The sequence below is a fragment of the Idiotropiscis lumnitzeri genome, chromosome 7 (assembly GCF_059441095.1).
Source record: "Idiotropiscis lumnitzeri isolate Australia: NSW breed Sydney's pygmy pipehorse chromosome 7, RoL_Ilum_1.0, whole genome shotgun sequence".
Lineage (NCBI taxonomy): Eukaryota > Metazoa > Chordata > Actinopteri > Syngnathiformes > Syngnathidae > Idiotropiscis > Idiotropiscis lumnitzeri.
Window position 1 is genome coordinate 1,178,132 of NC_142397.1, and position 14,456 is coordinate 1,192,587.

Below are 14,456 nucleotides of genomic sequence, written 5' to 3' on the forward strand. Positions count from 1 at the left end.
AGTGGCAGCAAACAAGACATCCATCACGCTGACAGACAAAACAAATTACAAGAGAAACAGAACCTTAATATGTCAGCTGAGCTAATGGTGTCAAGGCGGCGGGGGGGGGCAGTTAGGGGCTACCCAGACGAGCGAGAGGCCTCTTGCTTACGAGCGTATAAAAACACCCAAAAGGGGGGGGTGGGGGGTGATGACTTTTGGATACACACTATTAACATTACATTAGAGCAAGATTCATAAACGTCCGTTACAGTGCAGTCCGGGGCTCACAGGTGAGTCCCCCGCCTTCCCCCGATGCCCCCACCCCCCTCCACCCCCGTCCAATGAATGATGCAGTGTGACTGTAGACAATAAAAGTGTAATTACATGCCTCGGGCTTTGGTGGCGGTGCTGGTGACAGGTGGGTCGAAATGAGGAAGAAGGGATTTGCTTCACTTTTCATGGCGCTCTGGCAGTGTCACACCCGCCCAGAAAGGGGGGGGGGGACGAGGGGAGGCGGGGTCACCTTGGACGAGAGGCCATCAGTTTTAGCAGTCATTAAACTCCTAATCCAGTCTGGGCGGACGCGTTCGCAGCAGCCCTGAACTAAAAATTGCTGCATCGAGCATTTGCCACAAATGATAGCAGCGGTCCGAAATCCGCGGACTGGGGGTCCTGATCCGGACCTCGATAACTTGCAATGTGGACCAAGACTTACTTTTAGAGTATTCTGAGCAAATTTACAGTCGTCTGCCTGCTCAACTTTTGAGGTTGTCTTCTTTTTTTTGCGGGCTTTCCGGTTGTCATATTTTAGTCAGCGCAACTTTTCATGTTTTAGTCGACAACTTTTTAATGGTTTGTCACGCAATTGTTGTGATTTTTACAGCAGTCTTATTTTAACTTGTTCAACTTCGGGGATTTTTTACGGACGCGGTCTAAATATTCTGCACACTTTTTTAATGGGGCTCACAAAAGTTTTATTTGAACCTTTGCAACTTTTGTCGGCTGCACAGCGGTTTACGGTAGTCGTATTTTCCACATATTTTTTTTCCCCTCCCCATTCTTTATGTGTCAAAAGAAGAAACAATCGTGCAAATGTCAAGTAATATCCTGCTTTGTTCTGTTGACCCGACGGGAAATCGTTTTTTTTTTTTTTTTTTGCGGGGCATCAGCTGCAAGATTGCAAAGATCATTTGTTTACACGCACGTTATGCCGCATTTGCAAGGCAAAGCTATTACATGCTGTTAGACGAAGGGGTCGGATTTTTCTATTCCCCCCCCCCTCGGACAGGCGACGTGGGCGTGATGAATCGGATAATAAACACTCAAATGCGGTGCTCGCTGGCTTTAATGCTCGCCGCTGGTGATTACCTGAGAAGCCGCACTCATGCGGTTTACAATCGGAGCAAAGGTAAATGCACACGTATGCAGGGGCCGACATCAACGGTGGCCCTCGAATTTCAACAATGTCGGCCCGACCGACTCATCGGTAATAAATGCAATTGTTGTTGTTTTTGTGATCGTTTTAAATCGACACACTTGAGAGTGGAGTGTGGCGCTATTTTTGGATCTTTTCACAAGTTCATGCAAAGGTCGGCCGCGGATACAATTGTGAATTTGGTTCTGTATCGTTTTAAATCAGGGCCACCACGAGTGGGCTTGTCGGGACAGGGTTAGGGAGGTTAGTAGTTCGGAGTTTAGGTCTTGGTCACTTCCTTGACACCAATTCCTATTTCGACAGTCCGGTGTACAAATGGCAAACTGTATGAAGTTAGAGATTCCAAATCTAAATTGCCACACCAGAGCCAAACACGCAGAAGTCAGTAAAGCACGTATGAGGTTGGACTTTCTGAAAAATAATAAGCCTGCTTTTATGGGCAGAATTAAAAAAAAAAAATCCAGGAAACTCACCATGGCCAACAGTATTGGAAAAATGTTTCACCTCTATTACTCGAAGAAAAAAAGATCGAAGGCGGCAATTGCCTTGAACCGTCGCCAGTGCGGTGCACACAAAAGAGTGACACTGCCGCGCTCAAACAAGGACATTTATTATGCAATCAAGATGGGCAAGTGGGGGGGGAAAAAAGCTTTTCAAACACAGATGACAAAAAAACAAACAAAAACAAAAAATATTCGTCTGTTCCGGTGCAACATACACGACATTTATGTTCTGGATTCACTTGCTAAAAAGAATTAGAAAACCACGTCAATTAGGAAAGGAGGAAGTTATGCAAGAATCAGCCATCATCCCAGGTGTGGGCAAACTACGGCCCGGGGGCCACATGCGGCACGTTAAACGTTTGAATCCGGCCCGCCGAACTCGAAAAAAATGAAATGAATGTTTTATTTTCTAAAGACTGTGTTTTTTTTTCAAACAGATATATATTGTTGTAATGCTTTTGTTGACTTTCATTTCAAATTAAATGTATTTTATTTTCTCCTATGGGGGGAGGTGACCAAAACACTTCATCTGCTCCAAATTTTAGAGCCCATTGTGGCCCGCCCACCCCTGCGTCCGCCTTTTAGCAGGCCCACTCGCACAGCCAAAAAAAAAAAAAAAAGATGCATTCAGATTGTTTGCTTGATTGTCACCAAAGTAAAGAAAATGATTATTCTGCAACCTTGACCGAGTCGCTCTCATCTCTGGTATGAAAGCCGATTCAGGAACCAGAAAGAAGACGCAAATAAAAAAATCCACCAGTCACATAACGATGCTTTCCTGTTTTTCAACTCAAGGTGTTGAAGATTCGACCTCTGAACGGGTTATTTGGATTTATTGACCACGACGGGGGCTGCCGGGTAAGCGAGCACACAAGTCTTTGGTTGCACTTGAATCCGCTTCACGGAGCAGGAGTGCAAAAATGGACACAACACAACACAAATAACTTTGTACACTTTGAACGAGCATCGGAGTGCTTCTACCTTTCGACAGCAAACGACACGTAAAACCGGCGTGGAAAGATATTGACGGGTTGTTTACAACAAACTCACGACATTTCCAGGCTAGATGACGAGTATTAGTTGCTAACGGCTACATATGATCCAAGTTAGCATAACACTGAACGCCAACCTGATGAAGTCAATTCCCATTTTCATTCCGGAAATAGACAAATAATCCGGCGTGCTTATCGTCCAAAAAAATACGGTTCATGAAATGATCCTGAGCTAGCACGGCCTGAAAACCCAAAATCAACTTTTCCACACAAACAACTACAAAGTGACCCGAAAGAACCACGGCGTAAAAACATTTTACAGCGCCGTGGACCCGGCAACCTGTTCGGGAGTCTCCCCCAAGACTACCAAGGGACCGCTTGATCGGGTCGGCACGCAAACGTGATCGGCACAAAGAGGAAAAACAAACGAGTTGGCTTAAAACCGACAAAAAAGGAAGCAAAACTAATCCGGCTTGGCACGGTGGCTGCAAAAAAAAAAAGACTTTGGAGCACCATTGCATTTTTTCGCAGCAGTCTCAACGCATCGAGCGGATTGCGCCAACGCTCACGGTCAACCCAATCACCGCAACGCGCTCGGAAGTGGAACATAACCGATAACGGAGCCGCGATTTTAATCAATCAATCTTCGTAATGAGAATGGGAAGTTAATCCATTGTTACACATTATCGGACTGCAAATGAAGGTCGTTGGGTTAATTAACTCGCGGGCTAAGGACAATGTTAATATAAGACGGCCAGGTAATAACACTCTTGGGAACAGCCTGCGCCACTTAGTGTCCGAATAGAAAAAAAAAAAAAGGTTTAAGCCTGAAAGTTTGCTCATACTCCAAGTTCCTTTTTAGGATAACTTTGCGCTGACAGAAGAAACGCTCCATCCTCCATTCAGAGAAGTAATGACTTGAAAATGTGTTGAAACGAAACAAATGGTCCCCACCTCTCCTTTGATTAAAAGTCAATTGCCCAAATCGGCCATTTGGCGAGCCCGTCAACCAATTAATTTCGTCATCATGGACGGGATGGAGGAATGCTTCTCAGTCGGCTGACAAGATGATTGGTGGCCGGCGCCGTTTCGGCCCTCATCATGGTGACGAGAATGAGAAGCATCTGCCGTTAAGTTTTCTTCCGACGTCTGAACAACGATCTTAAATAGAAAGTTGCAAACATCGATGAATGAGCCCTCGCACCCGCTTGCCATCGTGAAAATGATCCCTAATTTGGGGAAGAAAAAAAACTTGACTCTGCGTCATTCTTCTCTGCCCCTTGCTCGTACGGTGTTCCACAAGGTTCCGTTTTGGGGCCCTTGTTGTTTTCGTTATTCTTGCCGCAGCTGGCGAAAGTCAAGCTCTTTCTTTCTCAGCAGCACTTCCAAATACTAATCCATGAATTCATCACATCTAGGCGCGATTACTGCAATGCACTTGACTTTGGAGACGGCCAGTCCTCCCTCAGTCGCTCCAAAACGCTGCTGCTCGTACCAGCCAAGTAAAAAAAATAAAATAAAAAAAATGGATCTTTGACGTCTTTAGCCGTCAATGGCAGTCAATGAGCCTCATGGAGGATGGCGCCTTTTCTATTGCTGGTCCAAAAACCGAAACGCGGAAACGGCTGACGTCGTCATGACGAAAAAGGTTTGATGTCAAACGTGGATTAAATATTAATAATCTCATTCAAGCGTCGACCCTTGAGACTTTTTTTCTGCATCCTCTTACGATAGATATCCCAAAGTCATTTCGTGCAAATTGGTGATCGAGAAACACAACAGCTTTTTTTTTTTTTTTTCAAACTATTTGGAGGGCGCTTTGGAATAATTTTTGGTTGTGCATGTCGAGAGGCCCTTTTATGACTCTGACATCTTCACCAAGACACTCACTCATAAAAAAGTCAAGCTGAGAAGCACGGAAATGTCTCCAAGGCGGTCAAAATTTAACCGAAGCATTTTTTTTCTGCTTCTTTCCAGCGTGTCAAAGGAGCCACCTTTGCAGCTATTTTGGAGGAAGAAGGAGAGAGAGAAAAAAAAAAAAGCTGCTCGCTAATGCAAAATGCATAGGTGGCCTTTGTAGACCTTAATCTTGGCTTTCTAAATCCCGGGCTTCCTATAAATACTGCACCGACATGCTTCTCGCAAGGAAGGCGCCTTCCTGCATCGACTGGTGTCGCAGTGAAAAAAAAAAATAGAATAAACGTAGTCCTTTGGGCGTGACTTTTAGACGTAAAGTCAAATTGCGTTCACCGTGCTCGAGGTCATCTCAAGTCGCTTTTGGATTGAAACGTCCAACGAGTATTCCGATTTTTCAGTCGGCATTCGCACACGGAGACTACAAGAAATGGAACGACTGCTCGGTAAACAAACGCAGTGCGGCTCAGCCTCTGGCGAGTGCGTCGGGCAACCAAATGTCAGTGCATCAAGTGAGGAAAAAAAAATAAAATCAAATCAACTTCCGGTGGCATTTAAATGGCCTCTCGTGAGCTCTTCATCACGCTAACGCCGTGAGAAAGGTTCCGACTGCAGCCTAAGACCGCCCACTGGGCGTTCCCGTCGCCGTTTTCCATTTTCTACAAGGGGCCCGTTTCATTTGGGTCCAAGGAATTGACTGGAGCTCAAACGCTTCAAACAAAATGGCCGCCAGCGTCAGTTTTGCGGCCATGACGGCTTGCGAGCGTCGCGCCCGTGTGTTCCTCGCATTTTGAAACGCACTCCAGCTTCTGCGCCAGAAGAGGCTGTTGCCTGACACGCCATATTGGACAAGACAGCAACACGGAACATTTAGAGGCGGACGGCGAGGGTGCAGCGCGGCGGCCGGGCCTCGCCAGCTGCGATAACGATGTATAATTTAATTGAAGGCTGCGCTTTTCTATCCTCCGTAGGACTCAAACTGTTCCTCTCTCTCGGCCATGCATTATTCAGGCTAATGGTGACCCTGAAATAGAAAAAAAATAGCTTCTTATCTCTTTAAAGTTTTATCGCAGAGAGCGAAGAGAGGTAAGGCGCGACGTCGAGAGAGCGAACGAGTCAGAGTCGGTTGACTCGCGGTGAGCTTACGTCCGTTTCCGATTCTCACCGCCGCCGACGTCATTGTCTTGGCGACGGTCGACAAAGTTAATCTGCCCGGGAAAAAGTTGTGAGCAGAACTGGCCGGACCGTCGGACGGATCAAATAGTTGCCGGCCTACTTGAGCTTTTTGCCATTTGCGTCAGTACTCTGTCTTTGTTTTCTTGGTGAATAGCGAGCTGTCCGTTTGCATCAACGGAAACGACGTCATCATCATGAAGCTCACCTCGGCCACATGACCAGACGGCCGGGCGGGGCAATGACTCGGAATTCAAATACGATTAATCCACTCGCCGCTTACAAAATTGGCATAATCGTAAAAAAAACGCCACAGCGTGTATACTTGAGCAGTTGTTTGAAATTGTTTATTTAAATGTTGCAACAGTGGATAGAAAGAATAGTTTGAATAATCACAATTTCAATTATAATATAATATATCTATATAAATCGTGATGAATATTTTTTTTCCTAATCAAGCAGTCCTCCCAGAGAGGCTTCAAGCTTCCCATTTAATATGAAAGATGGGACACTAAATTATTAACCGTGCGTCGATGTATAAATGTAGCTATGTAAATGCTCTCCGTCCATTTTTGGGAGGAATTATGTAAGAAAGGACTTGGACAAACACGACAAGTGGCACAATGTCATTATTTCCGTAGCGGCGAATATCTCTCGGTGGCCCTCCGGATGTTCCGAGGCGGACGGCGACACCATTTGCTTAATGACGAGCGCCGGCGTATTTGTGCCACGCCGCCCACGCATTCTGCCGGGCACATGTATTTTTCAAAAGGCGTGGGCGTTTGAGAAAGCCATTCTTCTTCACACGCAAAAGCTTAATTATTACGCCTCTAAGAACGGCCGACTTTGGTTTGCGCCGTTCTTGCCCTTTTCACTTGGCAGACACCCGCATTTGTTAGTCATCAATTTGCTGCCTTGTAATTACAAGTGACAAAAAAAACAACACACATCTTCATCGTGTCAGCAGTAAAAAATAAAAAACTAAACGCACAGCAGACAGAGTGAGTGATTTTCTCCCCGATGTAGAGCAGCCCTCACTGTGCCCACTTTGGCCCCCCCGAGACACCAGTCAAAACACATTAATTAAAAGCAAAGACACTCGTTTTATTTCGCTGTCAGGCTGTTGCCTAATATTCCACCCAATTAGTTTGTGCGGCAATTCAATGCCTGTGGCCAGCTCGCTGCTGTCCTGCTGTGGCACGGACGCGACTGTCATCCCGCGGGAAGGCGGGGGGGGGGGGGGTGCAGGCTATTTACACTTTCAAAATAACGTACACAACCGCAAAGTTAAACCGACAAGTTGCAAGACGGCGGGTTGAGGCCTCAAAACTTTGGCGTTGATACCAAGTTGCCCAACTTTTGAATTCGGCACATTTGATGCTGACTGACCGATGCTAACGGTGTAGCATTAGCCAACAGCGACTACGTTTACACGCAAATATCGGCAGCATTCGCCTTTTCAAAAACTTTGTAAACCTGCAAAAAAAAAACGAATATGCTCTTGTGTATTTAAAAAGCCAGAAAGTTTTGTTCGAGTGCGAGGTTACGTCACGGAATTTGGCCATATCCTTACTTCGTAATTGACGTGACAAGCTGAGATTTATCGCCTACTTTTCATCTTTTACTCAAAACCGGTGCTAAATCCAAAGTGACGCAACGTCGCCATCTTCAGGAATCTGTTCGTCATCACGCCACTTTACAAAACGGAATTTTTCAGACGTTCTTCCACGCCGACGATTCTCGGGATAACAAATATATTTATTGTTGGCAGTCAACTTTTGGATTCCAGTTGCCGATTATAAACGCGTTGATTGGAAATAAAGTGGAAAAATTACATGTGATGATTAATGTTAAACATTTGACATGAACTCCATTTGACCTCGCCATCTGCACCTTTAAAAAAATAATTCAAATAAAATAAAATGTGGTCCTTGAACACAACATTTGACCACAGCAATTTCCTTGAATGGAAGACATTTCATGTTTTCTATCTTCCATCACACACTTCTGTGACGTGCAATAAAACGTTGCCTTGCCGCAGCTCTTTGCTTCACGCGCTCGTATTTTCCATAAGCAACATTTAAACGACGCGTTCCGTGCGCATCATCGCCTCGGAAATAACAGCCGACCCGTTTCCACTCTGATTGCGTCAGCCCAAATCCTTTGCTATTCCGTCTTAAAAGCCCCTCGGACTTGAAAGGTGACAGAAAAGTTTATCGTTTCCATCTCCCGGAGAACGGCAGCTGTGATTGTCGCCGACTTTGAGGAGGGATGCGATGCAATCCGAAAAGCAGTGTGTCATGACTCGAAGCGAGAAAAAAAAAAAAAACTCCCCGCAGCTATTTTGATCATTTTCCAAATTGAAAACGCACCGCCGGCGCAATAAAATGTAAGCGAGGCAGATTTCAAGCTAAAGAGTGACAAGTGTCCTCCATGTGAAGAGTCCAATAGGAGTTTTACCCCCTAAAGGGACGAGTCGCGCTTGAAAGAAAGCGAGATAGACTCATTCAGTGCACAAGACCATCAGTTAAACAATCGGGGGGGAAAAAAAATAAAAATTACTTTCAAAAATATGCAGTAAAAGTGTCAGGGATGAAAAAGGTTCGTGCTTTACCGATCAATCTGTCACCCGTGCGCGATCTTGAAAGTGCCTTCTACTTCCGCCACGTTGAGACGCTATTGCGCAATTAAAAGGGCCGCTTTGGTTGAGCTCGATTTCTCCGTAGTGAGCGCTTCCACTTCGGCGCAGCCCTCCCTCTCACAACACGTTCGCTGGCCCGCGCTCATCTGCAAAATTGCCAATACGGGGAAAGGCTAGTTTTGCCTCATTGCTTGCTCGTGTGTTGCATTCTCACGAGCAATAAGTGGAGAGGTCGCCGTCATGCAGTTCGTTGCAATGCCTTTTAAGATGCGAGCGAAAAAAACGTGAGTAACGAAAATCTCATTTTACAACACGCGGTTGAAATATATTACAGATAAATTTGATGTTGAAAAGTTGTAAGTGTATTTTGAATCTGGAATTCTTTTCTAGCAATATCGCAATAATAACGTTGACCAGACCCGGAGTGGCTAACCCGGACGAGGGGCAAGTTCCCGGTGGGCCGAGCCGCAGACGTGTTGTTCGGCCCGCGCAAGAAATTCCGCTGCTCCGTTTTGAAATCGGCAAACAAAATGTCTTTGTAACATTAATTATCACGTTCCCTTACAAATATTTTGTATTTTACGAACACCTTCACTGATACAAGGAGCCCATTGGAAAATGTACGGCAGTGCCTTTCATTTGTGCGGGCAGGTTGAAGTCTAAACATGAGTGCCATCATTGACACGGAGATCATTTTGGTCCCGATAATGATCGAGATATGAAATTTCATATCTACAAAGCGGGATCTCCGTTTTGGAGCGAGGCTGCGCTACTATTTGTTTAACTGCGCTCAGATATACAGTCGAAAATGGATACTCCGGCTGTGACCGCGCAGGTCACTGCCCTCTATTTCACCAGAGGCCACACAAGCACGAGGTGCCGGCGCACAATTCGGGCCGCCTTCGCCCTTGGTTGGGCGCCAAACACTTCGATTCATCATCGCTAACAACCGCCTAATGATCGGCTCGCTTCTTCTCTGAAATCAACTCTCAACCTCGTTCCTATGTTCATTCTGAAAATTAATGCAGCATATAAACAAAAAGTAGGAGCAACATTCAGGAACGTGAAATATCAATCCAAGAGCGGGTGGCAACTCATTAAGTTTGAACTTCAGTGCAAGGTGGAGAACGAAAAAGTCAACGTGGCGAGCGAGAAATCATTAAATAGAAGGTGGCGACCACTGCGTCTCTTTGAAGGCATCCCGAAATCCCCCTGAATGCCAACAACGCTGGGGGGGTGGGGGGGGGGGGGGCGGCTGCATCTCAGCCTCCGCGCCGAGATTAGAGGGTCGCTTTAATCCGACAAAGGGGATTTAAGTCCCGACGGGAGACAGCGAGGGGCGAGCGCTCCCACGGAGGAGAGTCGCTCGCACCTCAACTTCGAACCAAATATCGCAAGACTTACACAAAAGATGCCTGCAAAAGTAAAGAAATTGGGGGAAAAAAACAAACAAACAGATTACCAACGACTACATTGCAAGTTTGTTGCTAAAGTGCAGCAAACTGCTGATTTGGCGCCCCCCACCCCCCGCTACGTTCATTTCCCCGGAACGACGACAGTTCCTGGCTTCGTTTGACTCACCGCAGGATTATTCACCCAAACGTACCAGAAACAAAAGAAAAATCTTGCATTACAACCGCTTCATCGCAAACGAGTCGCCAAAGTACAAAAAGCTGCTTTTGGATTCAACCGTCCGATTACGTTAATATAGCCGTAATGGCAAAAATCGTCTTGCCGCAAATTGACTCCCGATATGTTGTGTCATCCAAACGTGACGGCAACAAAACAAAAACAATCTTAAACTTGTAAACAAACAAAATTCATCTTTGACGTCTTTATCCGTCAATGGTCATCAATGAGTTTTAATAAAAACTCCGTCACAAACCACTTCATTGCAAAATTGACCAAATGTGGCCAAACGTTTTCAACCGGAGCGTTCCGCGACGGACGTGTCACGGCGACGGCGAGCGTCGGCAAGCTCAGCCTGGCCGTCATCGGCGTCCCGCCCGAGACCGCCGTCCGTCACCATCACATCACGGCCATCTGGGAAGCCAAAACGCGCTTTCTCACCTCCCTTGTTCCATCTCCCCTTCGTCCGAGCCGGGGAGGAGGCGTCGGGACATCCGGAGAGCGCCAGGAGAAACAAAACAAGTTCAAATGCCGGAAGAAATCCAGACGGGGATCTGGAAAACATGTCCGAGAGTTGCTGGCAGCCCGAGACACTCTCACATGGCTCCCGGAGCGGGAAGCCACGCGTCCGTCGCGCTGGTGGCAGCCGTTAGGTCTCCGGCGCCGCCACCATTCTGCCGCCGCCGCTCAAGATGCTGGTGCGCTCGCGTGCGATGCCATCCGCCGGGGGGGGGGCGGACCTCACCGGTGCTGATGTTCCATCCCCGCCTTGGGTAGACGAGCGGTGGGGGAAGCGATGGAAACGCGCAGCCTGCCACGCCGCCACGCCACGCGAAGCGCAGTGCATCGGAACTCGCGCTCGCTCACACGCACGCACACGCACAGCCAGCCACTGCTCTCTCTCTGTCTCTCTCTCCACCGCTCTCTCGCGAAATGCCGAAGATGCCGGAATGATATTCTCCCTCCTCGATCACTCCGGGGGGAATTCAAAATCCACAGCTCTCAGACGAGAGTTGGGAGCGGTGGCCACCTTCTGCACTCTAGAAAGGACCGGTGGGAAAAACCCCACCCTGGCACCCCCTCAAAAAAAAAAAAAAGGTCTCGGGGGGGCAAAGTGTTGGCAAAAACGCTCATGTTCAAATTTGTGTTGACGACCTTGACTTCATTTGTGGAGTGGCTCACCCCCCCGGCGGTGGCTTCAGGTTCATCGCAGGTGCGCCACAACACAAACGAGAGAAGGCGAAGCGGGAAGCGGGAATCGGGATCACTTTGGGAATTGTCTCCAAACAAGTTGACGACCTTAAGAAGAAATATGAAGCGTTTTTTAGCAAAATGAGGAGGCAAGGCGTGCTTTTTAGGACACGGAGCTCGAATAATCTTTTAAAGGAAAAGAGATGGTTGCAAGTTAAACGATTGGAGTGAAAATGATTGCTTGACTTTCGGCTTGGGGTTTTCGAGTTTTTCGGTTGTTAAAGTTGAGGCTGAGGATTGGCGTCGACATTTATTCTAAGGGATTAGGAGATGAAGGATTGCGTTAATCTAATCAAACAATTCCTTTTGCCCCGCCCCTTCACTGTCGTCTTCACAAAGCGAAGCCCCGCCCCCCGCCAGCGCGAATGAGCGATGAAACGCCAGCAAATGAAGCGACGCAGGGACGCTTCAACCAAATTGTTGTGAACGTCGCAAAAAAATCCCCTCAAGTCTAAAACAACTTGAATCATCTCGTTGTCTAAAACAAACAAAGAAACGTGACGTCATTTATTTATTCATTCTAATGCCCCGTCAGTGCCTCTCCAAGTGTTTCAGTTCTCGTGCAAACTTCACATATCGATGGCACAGGAAGTTTAGCGTGTTCTCTCCGGGGTGCATCTTTGCCCCCCCCCCCAAGATCGCGGCCACGCTTCAAAGCCTCATAACCTCGGAGCTTTGTCAGCGCCGCAGCTTCAACTGCTCCCAAGTTCATAAAACAAACGCTTTCGGCGTGTGGGTGGCTCCAACACCTCACATTTTATGTCCTAATTACAGCTCTCCTTTTTTTTTTATGCGTGCGCCACAAATTAATATTCACACACAATCCTTGCTCATTTTCTACCTGCCCACTCGATTTTGCCGTTCCGTCTCGCTCGCGCGGGCTTTCTGCTAATAACAATCAGTGAGAACATAATAAATGTTTGCGCACACTCGGTGTTTTTTTTCTGTTCCAAGAATCGAACGGGAACATCTGTCGCCAGCGCAAACCTCATGAAGAAGAACACTTGTCACTTTTTGTCCTGTCACGTTGGGGAACCTCAAAATTGACTCCAAGGTAGGGCTGCTTGATTAGGAAAGAAATAGTCATCATAATTTGATTATTCAAATGATTTTTTTTTGTGTGGAGTGGAGTGGGGGGGGGTGACAATTTTCTTTTTTTTGTAGACTACGGATTAGTTTGCGATGTTTTGTTGATTCCTGTTGCGCAAGGTGAAGGTTGACCGAATGATATGATCGTACACTGTACCCGTGGATTATTTCCGTGCCGCCGTTCTAAAGCTCGCCGTGCAATAATTAGTCCCAAGAATCAAAAACAACTCAATGAGGTGATCAATTGAGGAGGCAAGCGTATACTTAAACAGTTTTACATTGACGACGAGCCCTCCGAATTGTGTGAAAACGCAGAAAGAGGCTGATTGAAGGTCAAATGACGTCGTCACGTCTAAGCAGACGCCGCAGCACGCTCGATGCTGTGATGTTGTGAAATCAAACTGCGGCTTGGTGTCATCAGACTGGCTTTGATGTGAGTGGGCCCCCCCTTGTGTAAAATTAGCTGGCGCAGACCAGAGAAATCTGGAGAAAGAATGGCTGGAATTAGCATCCGCCGTCTTTGTTTTAGGTCTCCTGTGAGCCCGTGAGAGTCGGAAAGTGTTGTTTTTTTTTCACATCGCAACGAAAACTGTGAAAAAAAAAAAAGAGACCACGCAACGGTCATTAGATACGACGTGCGAGTTTTTTTTGTTTTTTTTTAGATCAACGCATATTTTCATATGAATATTAAAATTGATTTTCGATGAATATTTATATTCCGAGTGTGACAATATACACACACAGCTGTGGAGTCCGTCCGGGGGGCGGAACGCTCCGGCCCATTTTTTACGGAGGGCGGTGACAAATTTTAATAAAGGGTTCGATTAACAAAGGCCAGAGGTGGATTTTAGTCTGCGTCTTTAGCGCCACCGGCGACTTTTTGTGTATGAAGAGACGTGAGAAAGCGTTATGCATTCAAGCATGCCTGCATTTCCTTATTCTGACATCATCGCACCTGCGACTGGGGCAGACCATTACAAGTCGGGAGGGGGGGGGGCAATACCACCATCCCCGGAAGACCAAATGCGCCTACTTGCTTTGGGTACGTACGTGAAGAAGAAGAAGAAGACTAATCAGACCATAATAAGGTTAGCGGATTTGACTCGTAAATTGGTCAGCTAATGAATATGTCGCAGGGGCGCCAACGTGGTCAGGGCCGTCAATTTTTTGCGTATAAGGCCAGCGGGTCGAGGCCGGATGGGGACAGAGATTGGGGGTTGGAGGGCGGGGGACTGACCGGCAAAAAAAAGGTCAAGTGCCCAGCTCTGCGTGTACACAAAATGTTGACTCAATATTTCCAGCTTGACGCTTCCGTACATTAATGTTTCAAATAAGACTTTCAAAAATAAACATTGCTCGGACTGTTTCACTGATTCGGCGTATTTGAAGTACCCTGAAAAGACCCCCCTCCGCACCCCCATCTTGGCGACTGTGGACAGGAGCAAAGCGTTTGGGAAGCGTCAGGGAAGGGGGGGGGGGTCGCTCCACGTGGGTCCTGCTCCGTTTGACAGCTTATCACCCCCAGACAAGAGCCCTCCGGAAAAATGTGGTCAAGCAGGAGAGGCGGCCGACTGCTGGCTGCGACTGTTGCAGTGGCGTGGGTGCAGCGCGCCGATAAGGATGAAGCTCCACTGGGCAAAATGGACGACGGGAGCCAATTGTGAGGCCTCGGGGGGGCTGAGACGCTCAGCCAGCGGCCGCGCTCGTTTCCAGCTCAGCTTTGGCGAAACCTCTTTAAAAATTTACACACAGGCATTTTGCCGACTCAGCAAATATGGCTTGTGTGCCTTTTCTGTCACGTGTGTGTCACGCTTCATCGCAAGCCAGCGAGGACGACGTGTGATGCT

The 14,456-nt window shown here is 47.2% G+C and overlaps 1 protein-coding gene across 5 annotated transcripts in view; it reads right to left on the reverse strand.

The window, feature by feature from the left end:
* Positions 1-11,126, reverse strand: part of robo2 (roundabout, axon guidance receptor, homolog 2 (Drosophila)) — a 228,293-nt gene extending 217,167 nt beyond the window's left edge. For all 5 annotated transcript variants that reach the window (XM_088300860.1, XM_088300861.1, XM_088300863.1 and 2 more), the window contains exon 1: positions 10,711-11,126. In XM_088300860.1, coding sequence (XP_088156986.1) covers positions 10,711-10,834 — 124 coding nt within the window. In that variant the 5' untranslated portion in view covers positions 10,835-11,126. The remainder of the gene's footprint in view (positions 1-10,710) is intronic.
* Between the last annotated feature and the right edge of the window lie 3,330 nt (positions 11,127-14,456).